This window comes from Phyllopteryx taeniolatus, chromosome 17, assembly GCF_024500385.1.
Source record: "Phyllopteryx taeniolatus isolate TA_2022b chromosome 17, UOR_Ptae_1.2, whole genome shotgun sequence".
NCBI classification, from domain to species: domain Eukaryota; kingdom Metazoa; phylum Chordata; class Actinopteri; order Syngnathiformes; family Syngnathidae; genus Phyllopteryx; species Phyllopteryx taeniolatus.
The window spans coordinates 17301117-17318922 of record NC_084518.1 but is presented as its reverse complement, the minus strand read 5'-3'; the positions used below and the strand labels follow the sequence as shown (position 1 = coordinate 17318922).

At 41.6% G+C, this 17806-nt stretch overlaps 2 protein-coding genes across 6 annotated transcripts in view; one reads left to right on the top strand and one right to left on the bottom strand.

Annotated features, from left to right (window-relative positions):
• The first annotated feature begins 941 nt into the window (after positions 1-941).
• Positions 942-10445, top strand: LOC133467710 (14-3-3 protein epsilon). Of its 3 annotated transcripts, XM_061752878.1 has the most exons (7): positions 957-1226; positions 6538-6737; positions 6831-6937; positions 7935-8141; positions 8215-8351; positions 8473-8526; positions 9396-10445. In XM_061752878.1, exons 1-6 carry the CDS (start codon positions 1163-1165, stop codon positions 8478-8480), a joined length of 723 nt encoding a protein of 240 aa, XP_061608862.1. In that variant the 5' UTR covers positions 957-1162; the 3' UTR covers positions 8481-8526; positions 9396-10445. The 3 variants fall into 3 exon arrangements, with proteins under 3 accessions (XP_061608863.1, XP_061608862.1, XP_061608861.1); XM_061752877.1 differs by lacking the exon at positions 8473-8526 and having other exon boundaries at positions 964-1226; XM_061752879.1 differs by lacking the exons at positions 7935-8141; positions 8215-8351; positions 8473-8526; positions 9396-10445 and adding an exon at positions 7098-7791 and having other exon boundaries at positions 942-1226.
• Positions 10446-11869: 1424 nt separating this feature from the next.
• gria4b (glutamate receptor, ionotropic, AMPA 4b) overlaps positions 11870-17806 on the bottom strand; it is an 89842-nt gene continuing 83905 nt past the window's right edge. Inside the window, exons 14-16 of one of the 3 annotated variants that reach the window (XM_061752873.1) lie at positions 17545-17659; positions 14612-14749; positions 11870-12488 (exon numbers count right to left, since the gene is read on the bottom strand). In XM_061752873.1, the coding sequence (XP_061608857.1) occupies positions 12324-12488; positions 14612-14749; positions 17545-17659 (418 nt within the window). In that variant the 3' untranslated portion in view covers positions 11870-12323. The remainder of the gene's footprint in view (positions 12489-14611; positions 14750-17544; positions 17660-17806) is intronic. The other 2 variants (XM_061752871.1, XR_009785295.1) reach the window with 2 other exon arrangements.

The following is a 17806-nucleotide window of genomic DNA, read 5'->3' as shown; positions in this document are numbered from 1 at the left end:
CCAAATTTTGAACCCCTAACGTTGTCTTGAAGCTGTGATGTCAAACTGGCTACAAACCCTAATCCAGGCTAGAAACCCAAACTTGAAACCTGAACTTGGGCTCGAAGCCTTGTTTTGAATACCCACCCTGGCTTGAACCCCTACTTTGATATCTTAACACAGCACTCGAAACAATCATTTGAAGCCAAAACCCTTGTTTAAAACCCTAACCCTGGCTCGAAACCCTAATTTGAAACTGTAACTCTGGCTTGAAACCATGATTTAAAAAAAAACCCTAACCCAGGTTAGAAACCATAACTTGAAACCCGAACACCTGCTTGAATCCCCAATTTGATACAAACACTTGCCTTGAAACCCTAATTTGATAGCTTGACCCTTTTTTTAAAACGTTAACCCTGTCTTGAAACCATTACTTGAAATTCTAACTCCAAACCTAAGGCTTGGCTAGAAACCCTGTTTTGAAACCCGAATCCTGGTTTTAAAACTTAATTTAAATAAAATGTTTTCTGACGCCATAACAGTTGAGAACGAGATTGGTGAACTCGCGGAAAAAAGATCTTAACGCAAATAATGACGATAAATAATTTAAATTCATATGGCGCCTCCAAGTGATTCTGACAAATGCTCACATTTAACTTTAATTAAAGCATAGACAATCATTGAATCAACGAAGCGTGACGCATTTAAAGGCCACTTTAATATCCCGTTACCGCAAAGTGGCGTCAGGAATTGCCATCTGTTTACATTTATACTCTACATATCTGTGAAGTACGAAAGCCGAATTATACAGTTGCTTTGATGGGATACGACGTAATCTCTCTTTGGTGTTTAGCGTCATTATTACGACATTTACCGCTTGACTTTGTGATGTTATAACGAAGTCTGGTCATGTGGGTGGGAGTGGTGTCGCACTCATATTCATGCCGAGGAGGGTGGAGACGCGCCGGGTTCCCGGATGCTGCTCCGACGCCATATTTACCGTGGGAGCCTGGTGCTTGTTGCTACTCCGCCGGCAGGAATCACCGAGTGGCCTGACAAGTCCTCCCTTTTCTCGCGCTCTCTCTCTTCTCTCTCTCTCTCTTCCCCCCCCCTCCTTCCCTCCGGGACTTTTCCTTTTTTCGAACAGCACCCCCCCCTCCACCCACCGCATTAGCCGAGCACCATGGCGGACAGAGAGGACGCAGTGTACCAGGCGAAGCTCGCGGAGCAAGCGGAGCGATACGATGGTAAGTTTTTTTTCTTTTTCTATTTTGTTGGTGCGGCTCCGACCTTGCTCCAGGCGCAAACTCCCCGGCTTCCCTCCTGCCTGGCCGGTTCGCCCCCGCGCCCCCCCAGTGTAGGTGCCGCCGTTCACATGGATCTGCGGTGCTCGATGAAAACAAAATGGCGGACATGTATTCGAATGGAATATTAAAGTGTAATTTTTTTTTTTTTTAATGAAGCATTCACGACTTGCATGAGAACACCGGCGCTCTTATATTAACACCCCACCTTTTATGGCCATTTCGCGTAATTAAAACATTTGAAACTATAATTCAAAAGTACCCCTCCCTACTGGATAGCAACTTGATTAGCCGCTAGCCGAGCGAGCTAATTAGCCTGCTAGCCTTTCTTCCTCGTCACGCCGAACTCTTCTCCTGGAATGCGGCTCCACGTCGCATCCACACCCCGTCAGAATCACGAAACGCCTGTCAACGGAGGACGTTTTAATGAATTATGTTTTTAAAATTGTGCTTTATATAGTCATCAAACCGTACCGTGCCCTCATCAAGTGATTTATTGGGGAGGCAGCTTTTCGCCATGGTCGATTTTGATAATTGTGCTTTATTTGCCGAGTTCGGCGCGTTTCAAATTAACGAAAAAAAGGCTAACTCAAGTTAGTGTTGTAACGTAGGCACTAGTCTGCATGCTTTGAGCAAGTGGCTACCTAGCATCGTCATGCAACTTGGTGCCTGAGGTTTTTTTTTTTTTTTTGGGGGGGGTGGTGCATTTGATTGGACTCATAAAAGTTTACGGTCACATTTGGCCAGCAAAGGCCCCCAATAGTTTTGAATAATCTCCTCCATGGTGGTTCAAAGGGTGGGCCAGAAGTTGGTATGCGCTTCTTAAATTTACTTTGTAGGAATAAGTGAGGTATTGGGGGGGGGGGCTGAAAGTGCTCATCTCCACTTTTAGGGGTCTCGACCCTCACCCAGGCGTCAAACCCTAAAACTGGCCCTAAAGCCCAAATTTGTTACATTTACCCTTGTTTAAAACCCTCACCCAGCCTCCAAACATGATTTGAAACGCCAACACTGGCCTTGAAGCACTACTTTGAAAACCCAACCCTGACTTTGAAACTTGAACCAAATTTTGAAACCCTACTCCTGGTTTGAAACCCCATTTTCATTCCCTGACACCGTTGTTGACACATCTACAAACCCAGGTGAGAAAAAAAAAAGAAAACCCCACTTTGACAACCAAACCCTGTCCCCGAGACCCGAATTTGAAACCTTAAATCTTTGATTCAAACCTTTAAAGGTGCCATATTTTACCAAACCACCTTTTTAATAAATATTTGGGTTGTAATATTGGTTCTGTTTGCCCCAGTAAACATGTGAAATATGAATTTAAAGCATCCATGCACTCCTGAGTTCCAGATGTTTTCCTGCCAAGATGTCCAAAATCAGGTCATTGGTATTTCTCAAGCTTATCTATGTCAGTGATTTCCAACACATATTTTACAATTGAAAAATCTCACGGCACACCAACAAACAAAAATGTCACAGAAAGTGGATACATTAATTACTGTATGTACTTCCTGCCATCTAATAGAGGATTTATTTGTTCTGTCTGTCACTATGCCTCACTGGCATAAATAGATGAACAAAGATACATTATTTATTGTAAAAAAAATTTTTGGACCAATTACGTCAAATTTTACAATTTCCCACGGCACACCTGAAGAGCGCTCACGGCACACTAATGTGCACCAGCGCACTGGTTGAGAATCACTGAGCTATCTCTCTAGCGAAGATCTCCACCTACCTCTCTGCTCCCGGCCAGCGCTGTCATCATAACAAACACGTGTGCTCTCACAAGTGGGTCTTCTACACAGAAGCAACCAATCAGAGGAAAGGAGGTGGTCTTAGCCAAATATGGACAAAGCGGATATAAAACTGGATCAAACAAAAGTAGCTGTCAGATGGGCCTTTTCTGGACACTCGTTTGACAAAAGAAAGGTGTTTTTTTTAGTTTTTTTTATATATATAAATGAAATTGGCACAAGTCCATGTTAGACTCAATTTAAATAGCCAAAATATGGTACCGTTAACATATTAGGAAACCCAACTTTAATATGCTGACTCCTTCTAGAAACCCTAGTCCAGTGAGTTCAAATGTTTTTTGGGTAAGAAGTTTTGTTAACTGGCTAACAAATGCTTCAGCCTTTGTCAGAACTCGCTGCTTCCTGGTGTGACAAAACCAAGGTGGGTTTTTTTAATGAAATTGTTGGACTCAAATCTAAATAGCCAAAATATGGGACCGTTAACCTATTAGGAAACCCAACTTTAAAATGCTAACTCCTTCTAGAAACCCTAGTCCAGTGAGTTTGAATGTTTTTTGGGTAAGAAGTTTTGTTATCTGGCCAACAAATGCTTCAGCCTTTGTCAAAACTCACTGCTTCCTGGTGTGAAATATCTAAAACATCTGATGGGTGGAAGACTTTCAAAGTAAATTCCCCAACCCATCTGTGTCCATTCTCTAGGTTAGGGAATTTTCTCTAAAATTGATCAAAGAAACATGATGAATGCAATAGATCAACCTTAACCCTTGTTTAAAATCCTTTAACCTGTTTGGAAACCCTACTTTGATTCCATTACTCTGGCTTGAAACTGTAATCCTGTCTTGAAGCATCACTTTGAATCTCTTAAATTTCCCATGAAACCATAATTTGAAAATATAACCCCCGTTTAAACCCATAACCCTGTCTTGAAAATTTTATTTGAAACCCTAACTTAAAACTAGGGCTGCAACTGCAACACACAACTGAGACAATGTAGTCCCACCCTTTATAATATTACAAAATGATGCAGGAAGAATGTGGGTGTTATTTCAAGTGTGTGTCAAAATGCTGGACATGTACTTAATGACTGTAACGTTAGTTAAAAACAAGTAAAATTTTGTGAAGTTGGTTGAGATAGGCGGCAGCACGCCCACGACCCGAGTGAGGATACGCTGTACGGAAAATGGATGGATGGATGAATGGTTGACAGGGTAGTTGTCATTAAAAAAAAATTACACTGGCTTATGGTTGGCTATCAAAGAGCCCTTTAGCACCCTTTAAAGAAATGCTAGAATGAAAAGACAAAGGATAATATATAAAAAATAAAATTCCGAGCAGTCACAGAAGACACCCAGAAGGTGTTCAGTGTTGTTTTTCGTTGCACTTCATCTTTCAATTCCGCAGCTATTTGTTCCCATCACATTGCAGTGAATAATAACCTTGGGGCAGTGAAACCGTATCTGGCCCACTTCCAAGCACCCGCCAAGTCCATAGATGGCCAATGTGCGCATTGAAGCAATTTGCCCTTTCCATTAATAAAGTGCCGGCGTCGACAAAAAACTTGCTGGGTTTGTAAACCTGTTGTTAACGGTAACGCCGCTGGCATTATTTCTAGGTAACGGTGATCATGTTTGTCGTGCTGATGTTATTTCTTTAATCAAATTGCTCGCGCTGGTGCCAAGTTTAGGGTACGACTAGCCTAGCATGAGCAAGGCTAGTTTGTCTTAGTGACTGGCTAAAAGTAAAGAAAACAGACTTATGAGTTAAGACATGTGGCTCACTGCTTAATTTAATTAGCAACGTGACAAGTGGCCACCATCTCTGGAATTTCTTTAAATAAATAAATGCATACAAAAATGGAACGTATGCTTCAAAGACCTCTAAAATCCTCTAACAAATAAGTTCATGAAAAAAAACATTGCTTGCTGAAGTGCATGACCTATTCCACTGCCCACACTACTCTGCTCACCAATAATGTTTCATTTGCGCAATTTGGACTCCTCAGAATTTCGGCCCATACAAGCTACTGGTGGATATTTTTAACTGAAACTTATTAGGCATTCGGAGAAGGGGTTCCACAGGTAGCAGACGAAATGAGACGCTCGAGGGGATATGTTGAGAAACATTAGATTATTTAATAACTTTTATTGTAATTTGAAGTGTTTTGGATCAGTTTTTTTATTTTTTTAATTTTATTTTTATTTTTTAATAAATTGGAGATATCACAAAAATGTTCCCCAAAAAGCCCCCCCCCCCAATGAGCCCACTTGTAGCTAATAGTTACTAGGCGCTAGTAGCAGGCCAATTCGCAGTGGAGCCGTCCAACTCCCTGTCACCTTGCAATGTGAGTTGCACGTGGGTCACCACAACAGAGACACTGCAGCCCAAATAACACAAAACATCATGGAAGATGCATCCACACAGGCGGGGCCGGGAATTGAACCCCAGTCCTCAGAACTGTGAGGCAGACGCTCTAACCAGTCGTCCACCATGCTGCCGAAAACCCTTCTACTGATGTATAATCAATTTTTACAATGCCTGATTTTGCTTCTGCCCATATGATTAAAACATTAAGTATTATCTGTATTTTGTTAGTTTTTTTCAAATAATTATTCTGAAGTTAAGGACTTTATGAGAAAACACGGTTGTGCTCATATGTTTAATTACCCAGGCAGAACTTGTAAGATGTGTACAATTCTTTAAAGAAAACATGAAGAACCAGGCGAAACACAAATTAAACTGTCAAAACATAACCATAAAGAAATTAATGATGATGGTTGTTCAGTCATCAGTTGTGTTTAAAAAAAAAAAAAAAAAAAAAAAAAAACTATTTCACTAATTCCGCCTGGGTATGTAAACTTAAGAGTAAAACTGTACATATATGCAGTCACATGTACCCATGTCATATTGGAATGAAAGTACAGCTTTTTCATAACCTCTAGATGGCGGCATACATTTATACAATGAGTTTATTTTTTATTTTTCCATTTCCGCCTATACCTATGTATAAGGCGCACGATTGACTTTTGACATTTTTTTTGGGGGGGAAATGTACATTATACACGAGAAATTACAGAAGATGGTGGGGAAGGGCCGACTCTTGCCAGGAAGTTCACTGTTCAGTTCCCAGCCTACTTGTCATTGGACTAGGTTGTAGTCCCGCCCAAAAAAATTCGGACAACCGAGACCATGAAAAACTGTTCTCACCACTTCAGTACATAATTGTTCTGTCTTTGCACATTTTCGTCCCTTGCTATCAAACATATTTAATGTATTTAGGGGGAAAAAACAATGAAAATAAATTTAGAGACTCTTTAATATGAAAAAAAAAAAATAGAAATCCCTCAACCCGTCAGTCGGACTCTGCCTTCACTTACCTCCTTGTTATTGTCTCTGACCTTACCTCCTCGCTACACCCGTACCTCGATTCGTCACTTGAACCGTTTCTATTCCTGCCATAACCGGTCTCCAATCTTACACACCCTCCTTGTTAGAAATGGTGGAGTCGATGAAACAAGTGGCGAGCTTGGACACGGAGCTGACGGTGGAGGAGCGGAACCTCCTGTCGGTGGCGTACAAGAACGTGATCGGCGCCCGGAGAGCCTCGTGGAGGATAATCAGCAGCTTGGAGCAAAAGGAAGAGAGCAAAGCAAGCGACGAGAAGCTGACTATGTACAAGGACTACCGGAAGCTGGTCAGACCACACGGTTAACACTCTTCCCACACACCGTTGAGGATCTGTTTGCTTCCCCAGAATGACTTCCTGTTTGTTCGTGTGTGTGTTCAGGTAGAGAAAGAGCTTAAATCAATCTGCAAAGACATTCTGGAAGTACTGGACCAGCACCTCATCCCAGCCTCCTCTACGGGAGAGTCCAAGGTTTTCTACTACAAAATGTACGTTTTTTTTGTTTTTGTTTTTTTGAGACAAATAGTGACAAACCGCGAGTAATTGACGCACCCTAAAAATGTTCAGTTACCTTTTACTGATTTTTATTTTTTTACAACTGTAACTACACCAGAAACTGAGGTTGTGCTTATCCGCTTGTCCCATCAGGGACCGTTTATACGCCGGATGTCCTTCCAGACGCGACCCTCCTATTTCTTTGTATCCAGGCTTGGAACTGGCGGTGGCTGGGAATCGAACCCGTGCCATTTCCATCAAAGGCAGCGCCGTAAACCACTGCGCTACTAGTGCAAATATACGACACAATATGATCCCACAACAGTTTAATTTCTTTTACAACTCCTCTTATAACGTGACACTAATACTAAGAATAATTTGCAAAGTGTGCGTGTAAAGACACCAAGTCTCTCTCCCGACTTGTCTCTGTGGAGATGTCACTTCAACATGGTTCTTTGGCAACAACCTGTCGTAAATGGCGAAAATCCACAATTACTTGACACCCTCACACAAGATTGCAGCAAAGCACTACTTTTTCTAAACGAACCTCCGCAACTCACTTCAACGTAGTTCCTTTGCAACGAGATGGCACCAAAGCCCAGTCCAATGGAAAAGTTGCGCGACAAATGTTTTCCCGCTAATCTGCAAGTAATTGAGACTGGTGGCAAAGCACTACTTTGTCCAAATGATACTCCTTAACTCACTTCAATATAGTTCCGTGGCACCATAATGCCACAAAATGGCGTTTTTTTTTTTATTGCTTTGGCTTCGACATAAAAATGGTGAATAGGTTTTTTTGTTTTGTTTTTGGTGGATAGGTTAAAAAAAAAAGTGAATCGTGACTATGTGGGGGCACACTACTTTTCTGAGACAATTCAGAAAGCACGAAAACAACCAACAGTTGAGTTTTTCATCAAATAATTGAGGATTGGCTAAAATATAGTAACGAAAAGTAGCTTCTTAACCCAAGCTGTGCGTTGGCGCTTGCAGGAAGGGAGACTACCACAGGTACCTGGCGGAGTTCGCTACCGGCAACGACAGGAAGGAGGCGGCCGAGAACAGCCTGGTGGCGTACAAAGCCGCCAGCGACATCGCTCTGAACGAGCTGCCGCCCACGCACCCCATTCGCCTCGGACTGGCCCTCAACTTCTCCGTTTTCTACTATGAAATCCTCAACTCGCCGGACCGCGCCTGCAGGTATTTGCCCGCCGTTTCTTTGTGACCGTGTCAAAGAAGGGTACGTTCTGATGGACTACGAACGTTGGGGCAGGTTGGCGAAGGAAGCGTTTGACAGCGCCATCGCCGAACTGGACACTCTGAGCGAGGAGAGCTACAAGGACTCCACGCTCATCATGCAGCTGCTACGTGACAACTTGACACTTTGGACCTCAGACTTGCAGGGAGATGGTGAGACACTCCTCCGTTGACCCCTTCTGATCCTTTACCCCACCCCGCCGCCGTGCAGGATCCACTTCCTGTCTGCCCTTCTGGCCCCGCCCCTTTCTAACCTGTCATCTCTTCCTCGTAGATTCTTAAAGGGGACACATCTCATTCTCGCTCCCTCCTTAATAAACATTGTGTTGTAAGTCTTTCCTCCTCCTTTGCGGTACTTCAACTAGCCAGTCTCAGCACTTTCTCGCCACCTTAACTGGTGCTCTTGCATCACTAACTTGCCCCCTCGTTACATTCACTTGCCTTTCTCCTTTCTTTAACTTGCCTTCTTCCTACTTTAGTTAACTCTTTTCCTTGACTAGCCTTCTTGTTACTGTCACTGACTTGCTCCTTTCTGTAAATATTATCTTCACCCCAATCCCATTCAAACAAGTTTATTTTGCACATGTAGAAGGTTGCGCTGTCCCGTCCTCCACTAACCACTGGGCCTCACACCAAACGAAAGTGTGTTTGCTTTGCTGTACAACGTGCACCTAATTAACCAACGGCTTGTCACAAAATGGCGGTAGCGTGCCTGTGTGTGTGGCGGACGTTGGAGGTAACGAGCTGCTTGATTGTATCGCCTTTTGTTAGCGCCACCCTAGAATTCTTTTTTTTTCTTCTTTTTTTTTAATATAAATACCATCTCCATGGCAACCCTTCCACGCTTTTGCGCATTATCCTGGTTAATGTCACAATGAGAACCTTCCACCAGTAACATGGTTGTTTATCGCTTGTAACACATGCACGCACACACACTTTCGCACATCACTTTGCACATTGTGGGTGTTGTCTTTCACTTGCTTCTACCTGTGTGTGTCTGTGTTTTTCCATTGTGTCTATGTGCATGTGTGTGCGCATGTCTCATTCCATTTGTCTGTGTCTTTTTCTGTGTCCGTATGTCTTTGGCTGTCTTTTCTCCCAGTAAAGGAGACAAACACACCCTCTTCCTCACGCTCGGTATGTTTTTGTGTCTTTCCCAGTCCGAGCATGTTGATGTTTTCCCATCTTCTTTTTCAGGTGATGAACAGAGCACAGAAGCACCGCCGGAAGCGGAGGAAGACGTCCAGTGAGACCCCAAAGGCCACGCCACGAGCCCACAAACCCTCCCTTCCCCCGTTTCCTTCCTCTTTCACTCTCCTCCCAGCACTCCCTCCACTCTCCAACCTACTACTCTTTCTCCATTTCTCCCCTTTTAGTCCCACTACCCTCATCAAAAGACCTCCACGCTGGGTTTAACCCTTCAAAGTGGAGGGAGATGTATCCTTATTTTGATTTGACTTTTAAATTTTTTTTTTGATGACTTGTTTGCAAGATTGTGCCCTTTAAGGTCCACGTCCTCTACTTTTTATTTTTTTTTTCCTGTTTTTATTTTAGTTTAATGCTTCATGTTGTTGCCAAGTACGCTTGCCTGTCTTTGTAACACACGTGCACATGCAAGAGTTTATTTAAAAGGTGCGTGCATGTGGTGTCGCTGAGCGCTTCTTTTGCAAAGAGACGCAACAAAAGGGAAGCGCGGAACAACTCAAGTGCCCTCTTTATAGAACCACCTCTGACAGGTCTCATTGTTACTGTTTTTTAGTTTAGTTTTTTTTTTTAAAGTTTCTAATCATGACAAACGGCAGAATGTCGCCTCTGCTCTTGTCCGCTCGGACCAACCGTCGCGCTCTTGGCAGGGTTCTGTTGTCGCGCTGACTGGGTGATGATGTCCTTGTGTAGTTGTGTGGGAGGCTCAACACTCTTGATTGTATTATAAAGCAGTTTTGCTTGGGCACCAAGTTGAACAGGGATGATGACGACGACAAAAAAAAAAAAAACAGTTTGGGAAATGGAGGCCTGCTGTATCTTAACCCCCCCCCAGTCAACTCCTTCAGGTTTACTTGTCTTCTTTGTTGTTGTTTTTTTCTTTCGACTCATCAATTTGCTCCTCCTCTTGCTCCTGGTTGGTGTGTGTGTTACGTGAATCCGATTTGTACTACTGGATGTTGTCACCGGAGCCACAAGTACCATCTGTATTCTTACTGAAAACACGGCATGGAATTAACATTAAACTTCAAACTGAAAGACTGCCATGCTGGCCTGTGCTTAATATAGGGGGCAACGGCGGTCTTGCCAAGAACGTCTTTGTAGCATTAGTTCTTAAAAATAAAGAAACAAACTTTCGTTTATCTGGAAAGGTTTTTAGATATCTTTGATATTTGCTGTTGCTTTTTGTGGGACAGCAATACGTTTTGAATTAGTTGAACAAAGCTGCAAAGTTTTTTTTTTTTTTAAAAGCTACAGATAAATGTTAGTGGTTATTAATTAAAAAAAAGGTCTGAATATTGCTTTTATCTGAATCACAAAGGATGTTCTCTGGCTAAAGAGGGAACATTTGGATTTGCATGTTTTTCATTTGACATTCTGTACCATTTTTCAGCTTTTTAGGGGTAACACGAAAAGACAATTTAGCTTTTTGAAGTGGAAGATAGTTATTTTTAACAGGTTTTTAAGATACTAATAATTGCCTAATTCATTTTGTAACCTACTGTTACAAAAAGTAGTTTTTTTTTTTTTTCCTTTTGTGTAGATGTCATCCAGGTGATGGTAATTTGGAAAGGTTAAATTGAGGCACCTGGACTTGTTGCATTTAAAAAAAAAAAAAAAAAAAATTTCCCTTTCTTGAAAATGTGAAAAAAATGACAATTATTCTATTTGGCCAACAATTTGGAGTTATTGACAGTTTTTGGGATTAAAACAAAAAATATTAGCACTAAAGATGGGGGGGGGGAAATTTTGTTTTTGCTCCACCAAATTTATAAACAATATTGTCAAATATATTCTAGTGTATGTTATGGTAAGACTTCTCTTTAGGTCCATTGGGTTGAATTGATATTGGACCACCACTGTAAATGTTTGCTTTACATATGCCACATTTTCTCCCTATGGTAGATATGTTAACCCCTATTTGAGGGGGGAAAAAAGGTAATACACAAATTCTGTGTACACAGTCCAAAAATGACAAGACACTGTTTATGATTTGTTTTTACTTAAAAAAAAAAATCCAAAATAAGAACGTACAATTGGAACCCGAAGAAGACGATGTCCGGTTTGAAGATAAGAGTTGAGGACAAAAAGGCGATGAGCGGAAAAGGGAAACACTGCGGCTGCCGCTGCGTTCCCCTGCCCCCCCCCCTGCCCCCGCTACATGTTCCAACACACACTTAGACAGAAATATTTCAAACCACATTTAAGAGAAAATGGCCATCTGTTGGAGTTGTTTGGAATCTCCACACACAAATGTGACTAAAAGAGCTACGTGGTTAATACTTGACCTTTTTTCACCCCCATTTGTTTTTGGTAGAAAAAATAGATTAAAGAATGAAAATGTTAGATTCCCACCTCACAGATTTACTGTACTTTTTTTTTTGTCTTTGAACTCAACACAGTGCAGGTTTAAAAAGGGGGGGGGGGCCGACATTCATTTTTGAAATGATCAATTAACATGAGGCAGCTACCTTTTTGTCAGTATTATTATTGCCGTTAGAAAAACGAACAAGTGGCCACTACACAATCTTTGTACATGGTTTAAAAAGCAAGCACGGTCATCCCTATGTACACCTAACTCAATATACATCTTATGTTCACAGTTTCCTATATTCATTATCAATAGATTTTTAATTTGCAGTATGGATACAAATCTGAAATCAAGCGATGTTCCCGCTCGTTGATATTGAGAGTCCGTGGAACATCTTCCCTTGGAAAAATTATCCAAAAAGGAGTTTTTACCTATCATAAATAATGATATCATATCCCAGGTGTCCCCCTCTGAGTGCTTCCAGGCCTCATTGGGATTCAAACAGTGCTGCTGCTAGTTTGAAGCAAAAACCTCGGACAGTGTTCCCGGCAGGTCGTGAGGCCCCCCTCCCTGCTCCTGGAAATTTAAGGCACTTGAGAGGTTTTTGGCTTTCACGGGAGCTCCGAAGAGACCAGGGCGAGGCCTGAGCTGTGGCGGAGGGGTGGCCCAGCGTGGACGGCCTTGGGGCAGTCGGGCGTCAGCACGCGGCCGTTCTCGCCGACGCTGCCCGTGATGGACAGGCGGGCCTTGTTCCTCATGGCTTCAGTAAATGTGAGCTACAAAAAAAAAGATTGAAAAATTGTCACATGGGTAAAACCTTAAGATTGAAAAATTATCACGTGGGTCAAAACCTTTGATTGTGCAGATTGGAGTTTGAAGAAATAATTTTTAAAAGTGACATCTTTACTGTACAAAATTTAAAAAAAAATTGTTATAAAAAAAGTACATTAAAAATTTAACAAAAATCTCAAAAAGGGCTACATTTTAACCTGTTTTTATTGACATGACAACAGCCAAGTTAAAAATTGCCAAAGTGGATTTTAGTGCTTGTGTGAAAGGTTTTACACTGTTTTTTTTTTTTTTTTTTTAGCATTTTGACCTAACGTCGAACAACAGTTTTTATAGTGCTTAGACATAAACGTTTTATTAAAGACTACCATTTTTATTTCTTTAGGTGTAAAACTTAAGACAACTGTTGTTTGCGTTTAAATGTTTACAATTAATTAAATTTAATGTTCAGTCACAGACTGTTTGAAAAAAAAAGCTGTTTAGTCGTAAGCCTTTTTACAGACTACAGTTCTGAAATTTTTTTACGTAAATGTTGCTAATACCATTTCAAGTATTTAAGCGAGACATTTTTTCTTTAATTTTCAAACATAACTTTTTTTTAAAGTTTTCACCCGTTTTTCAAAAGATTGTTTTTCTATGCTCTATATATGCCATTGTCATGCAAACAAACAAAAATCCGAGATACTAAATGGTCATTTCTTAAATGTCTTGGTTCTGAATAATGCATTAATGTAAAGAGCAAAATTTGGCATATTAAAATGTTTGGTCATGATTGGGGTTGTCCAGCAGGGGGCAGCATATCACCATGAAAAGTGACTGCAGCGTGACACCAATGACTGCCTATGAAAAGGGCATTTATGTTACAAATCAAAATGTCCACGTAAAACTCCAATCTGCTTTTGACGTGAAATATCCAGGCTTCAGTTTTCAGATGTGACACATTGTCAGGAAGATAGGCTCAGTTTGCAACACTGCAACACGCATATTTGCACAGTTGCAGGCCAGGGAGGCAAAACTGGGAAGCTGACTTAGCGACACTGAAGCTCATGAAGATGCTTTTCGTTGCTTGATGGGGGACACGAAGAGACACGTGGGACAAATATACAGCAATTTGAAAAGTGTAACATCATTCTCCATTTTAAAGAATGTAGCGCCCAATTTGTGATGACATAAACGAGCTGAAATGAAATGGGTCCTTACTTAGTGTCTTTGGCTATATTCCTATTAGCAAGTATTTAAAGGAATCGAGTACCAGTCCTCTCACAGTAACAATTTTTTTTTTTTGCCTTGCTGAATGGAGCTTGTTTTCTGGGGGCAGTCCTGTCACATGAAAACAAGCCCCTCCTCACCCCACCCCATCTACTGCCAAGTATTGCTTTCATTACAAGTATGACCGGAGGCGTGCGTTAGGCTGTTGCCTCGAGGTGAGCGGCTACTGCTAGCCCAGAGACAATAAAAGCATACATTGGATTTTCCCTCGTGGAAGCAGCACTTCATCACTTCAGATGCTGCATAACACTTGTCAACTAGTGTAGTGAGTCCGCATGTGGTGCATGCAGCAAAAAAAAAAAAAAAAAAGAAGGCCTTTACGTCTACAACTTCGCCGAACATTTGTGTATGTGCTGCATACGACTAGGGCGCGCGGGTAAAACGACTTAAGGTGCACTAGTAGAATGACTATATCTTACTACGAAAATGCCGCACTTGTAGAAAGTGTTTAGCTCAAACAGGTTTCCGTAACTCGCCACTTCCTGTCCCACGGACAAACGAAAAAAAGACCAGGACGTCACATGAGCACACGGCGGACGAAGCCACTGGTCACCACAGGCATGTAGCATAGCATAGCTAGCGCGGGGTCAAGGGTCAGGGGATGGGTGGGGGGGGGGGGGCGTGTACGGGCGGGTTTCACTTACAGTTGCCTGGAAAGGGGAGCTAGTAGGGGTCGAATGGGATGAGGGGGGTTAAGGGTCTTGTACAAGAAAACAGACTACATGCTATCAGCGTCCTCATTGGTGCCGTAACCACCGAACGCCTTGCTAAGTTCGGCTAAGTTGGGGACGCTGGGCCTTGGGGTGGGGGGGCTCTCAGGGGGGTGGAACGGAGAGTCCACCTTCATTCGCTTGGCCTCGTTGCGGGACTTGTAGCAGAACTCGATGAGGGCCACCAGCATGGCCAGGCCCAGGCCCCCCACCAGGATGTAGAAGACCCCCGCCACGTTGCTCAGGCTGAGGGCCTGGGATGACTTGTCCTTGTGGGGGAGGGGAGAAGAAGAAGCACAGGTGTTAGTGTGAAAAGCGGGGGAGGTCGGCCGTGTCATGCAAACACAAACACCGAGACACAAGAACGCTAACACATTACATTAGGTACTGTGTGTTGCCATGCTGGCAACAACCATCCACACATTCACTATAACGAAATCGAAAGACGGAATTACAGAGAAAATAATCGGGAAAAAAACGTTGCACAAAACCTCGGCCTTCAAACAGCCACAACCATTTTTATGATTTTTTTTTTGTTAGCTTTTCAACTAATTTAATTGTTAACATTTTTACAAATGACTCTTTTTAGCATGTGGATGTAAATTTTACTCACGTTATGTTTTGGCTATTTTTGCTGGTCACACATTCAAGTGTAAAAATGTTTTTACAGACTCCCTTTTTTGGAACTGTTTTTACAGATTACCATTTTTAGCAGTCAGACGTTAATGTAACTCAGGCCACCGTTTTTTTGCATTTGAACATTATATATATATATATATATATATATATTTTTTTTTTAGCAGACTTTTTTCTTAACTGTTTTAATAAAAAGTTCTTAACTGTTTTAATAAAAGTTTTAACATTTGGTTTTCCCAAGCCAGGGATGTTGTTGTGATGTAATATTGTTTTTAGACTTCCTCTTTTAATGTTTAAATGTTTAAAACACCTTTTTCGTAACCGTTTGCTACAGTTTACTGTTTTAAGAATGTCCATGTAAATGTTTTCATAGACTTTTTAAGTGTTTCCATAGGAACATTTTTAGAGATTGCTTTTACAAATTTCCATTATTTAGACAATGTTATTGTTATTACTGTTTTTAGCATTTAAACGTAAATATTTTTACAGACTACCTTTTTCGTAACTGTTTTTACAGACTTCTGTTTTTAGTGTTTTGTCATACAAATTTTTTTTTTTAAATTCAGCTTTTTTTTTTATTCGTAACTGTTTTTCCAGACTACTGTTCTTAGTTTTTAGATGTAAACGTTTTATGGACAACATTTTCCGTAACTATTTCACAGACAACTTTTTTAGCCTTTCGATGTAAACATTTTGACAAACATTTGTTTTAAGCATTTAATGTAAATGCTTTATACAAACGACCTTTTTCATAACTGTTTGCACAGAGTACTATTTTAAGCATCTAAGCGTAAATGTTTTCATAGACAACGGTTTTTAAGCGTATATATCAACATTTTTACAGACTGTTTTAAAGGGCTTTCCGACGTAACCATTTTTAGTGAGTACAATTTTTTTGATTTTTCTTTTTATTCAAAAAGGTACAATATTGATATTTACTGTTATATCGATACGATACATCCAGATGTTCTATCCGTAAAATGTCATGTCGCCACTATTATATCGTTTGCTTTTTGTCTAACACACTGCTGTCACGCAATCCATTAGAAATTTGTGCTTGAGTTGGGGAAGGGCCCAAACGAGTGTCTCAAACCTCCCCGAGAGGCTCACAGAAGATAAGATGTGCGGCCAAACTATGAGAAGTTAAGCAAGAATTTCAAGTTCATTGCAAAGATTGGGCCTGGAAAAAAGACGTACAGAGTGAGAAAAGCAAACAATAGGATAATAATCCCTCAGCCGGTTGGTGTCTTGTCATGCACGTGGCTGCTGCCGTCTAATTTCTTGGATTTTTTTTCCTGCTCCTACCAGTCAAATGAATTCCCTCAACACATCGCACCTTGACACAAACATCTGCTCGTCATGCTCGCTTTCATTCTTTCGTCAAATGTCACTTTGTTTCCGTGGATCCCGAGTGTACGATAAACTGAAACCGAGCATGTCCCCACATCTCGTAATCATCTTCTCCTGCTCCCAAATGAAACCCCTGCCCGTCATGCACGCTCTTGTTTTTGGGTTATTTTTTGGCATGTCGCTTTGTTTCCATGCATACCAAAAACTGACATCCAAATGCACTATGCGCGCCCCCTGCTGGTGACATTCGGCCAGTATGGTCCTTCATCTGCTAGCGCTGTGCGGCCTCGTATCCATCGTGCCGCATGACATTGAAGTGTGCCGTTGTGATAATCTTTTCCTGTGCCCCCTGTCAAATTAATTCCTTCCATGCATCAAACCGATACAAACAATTGCCTGTCATGCTTGCTTTCATTTTATTTGGACTTTTTACCATGCATCCAAAGTGCGCGACAAGACTGCTGTTTGGACTTTTTAGGTGTAACATTTTTACGCTGATTTCAAAACAACTTTTTTTTTGAGCATTTAGATTTAAATGTTTTTACAGACCTTATGTATATCGTCGCTGTCGGGCAATACCCTCGCATATCCAAAATGAGCACTTTTCAGAGTTAGCATACAGCGCATCGTTGGAATGTGCTTTGTGCTAAGGGCCTTTTTTTTTTTCAAGTACTACATTTTTTTCTTAGCATTTAGACGCAAATGTTTTTCTACTGACTTATGATGTGTAAATAAATACAATAAGCCAGTGATTGATGACTGACACAAAAAAAAGGCCCGTTATTTCTAGTGTTGTTTTTTTTTAATTTTTTTTTTGCATGTCGCTTAGTTTCCATGCATCTCTAGTGTGGAGAAAAACTGGCATCCAAGCGTGCCGAAGGTCCGAGCATGCACTGCTGGTGGTCTTCGGTCAGCTGCGCCGTGCCTTGTATCCATCATGCCGGGGCCCGTTACGCTTCTCGTTTTGTTTTAAGTGTGTCGTGTCATCGTAGCACAACACCGCCACCCGCAGGCGCCGTGAGAGTGTACACAAAGACAAACAAAAACAAGGCGAGGTTCCTGGGCTTGATGGACTGACCTTGCTTCCCGAGTCCTTGGGTCCGCACTCCCCTTTATCGTACCACCATTTGTTTTTCAGTTTGTCTAAGACGCCCGCTTCGCTCAGTTTCAATACGGCAAGGTTTACCGGCGTTCTTCAAACCAAAGGGTTGGGGGAGGAGGGGGGGTGGGGAAATAACATAAATAACATCATAGGACATGTTATTTTATGTTATTCAATCAAAATATGGCCCCCGCAATGGGGGGCACCTCATGGCGCTGCCAGGAAGGGGCCCCACTTG

Coding starts and splice junctions, on each gene's coding strand:
- LOC133467710 (XM_061752877.1), top strand. CDS start 1,163: ATGGCGGACAGAGAGGACGCAGTGTACCAGGCGAAGCTCGCGGAGCAA. Junction 6,938..7,934: donor AAGGTTTTCTACTACAAAAT/GTACGTTTTTTT, acceptor TGGCGCTTGCAG/GAAGGGAGACTACCACAGGT. Junction 8,142..8,214: donor TCGCCGGACCGCGCCTGCAG/GTATTTGCCCGC, acceptor ACGTTGGGGCAG/GTTGGCGAAGGAAGCGTTTG.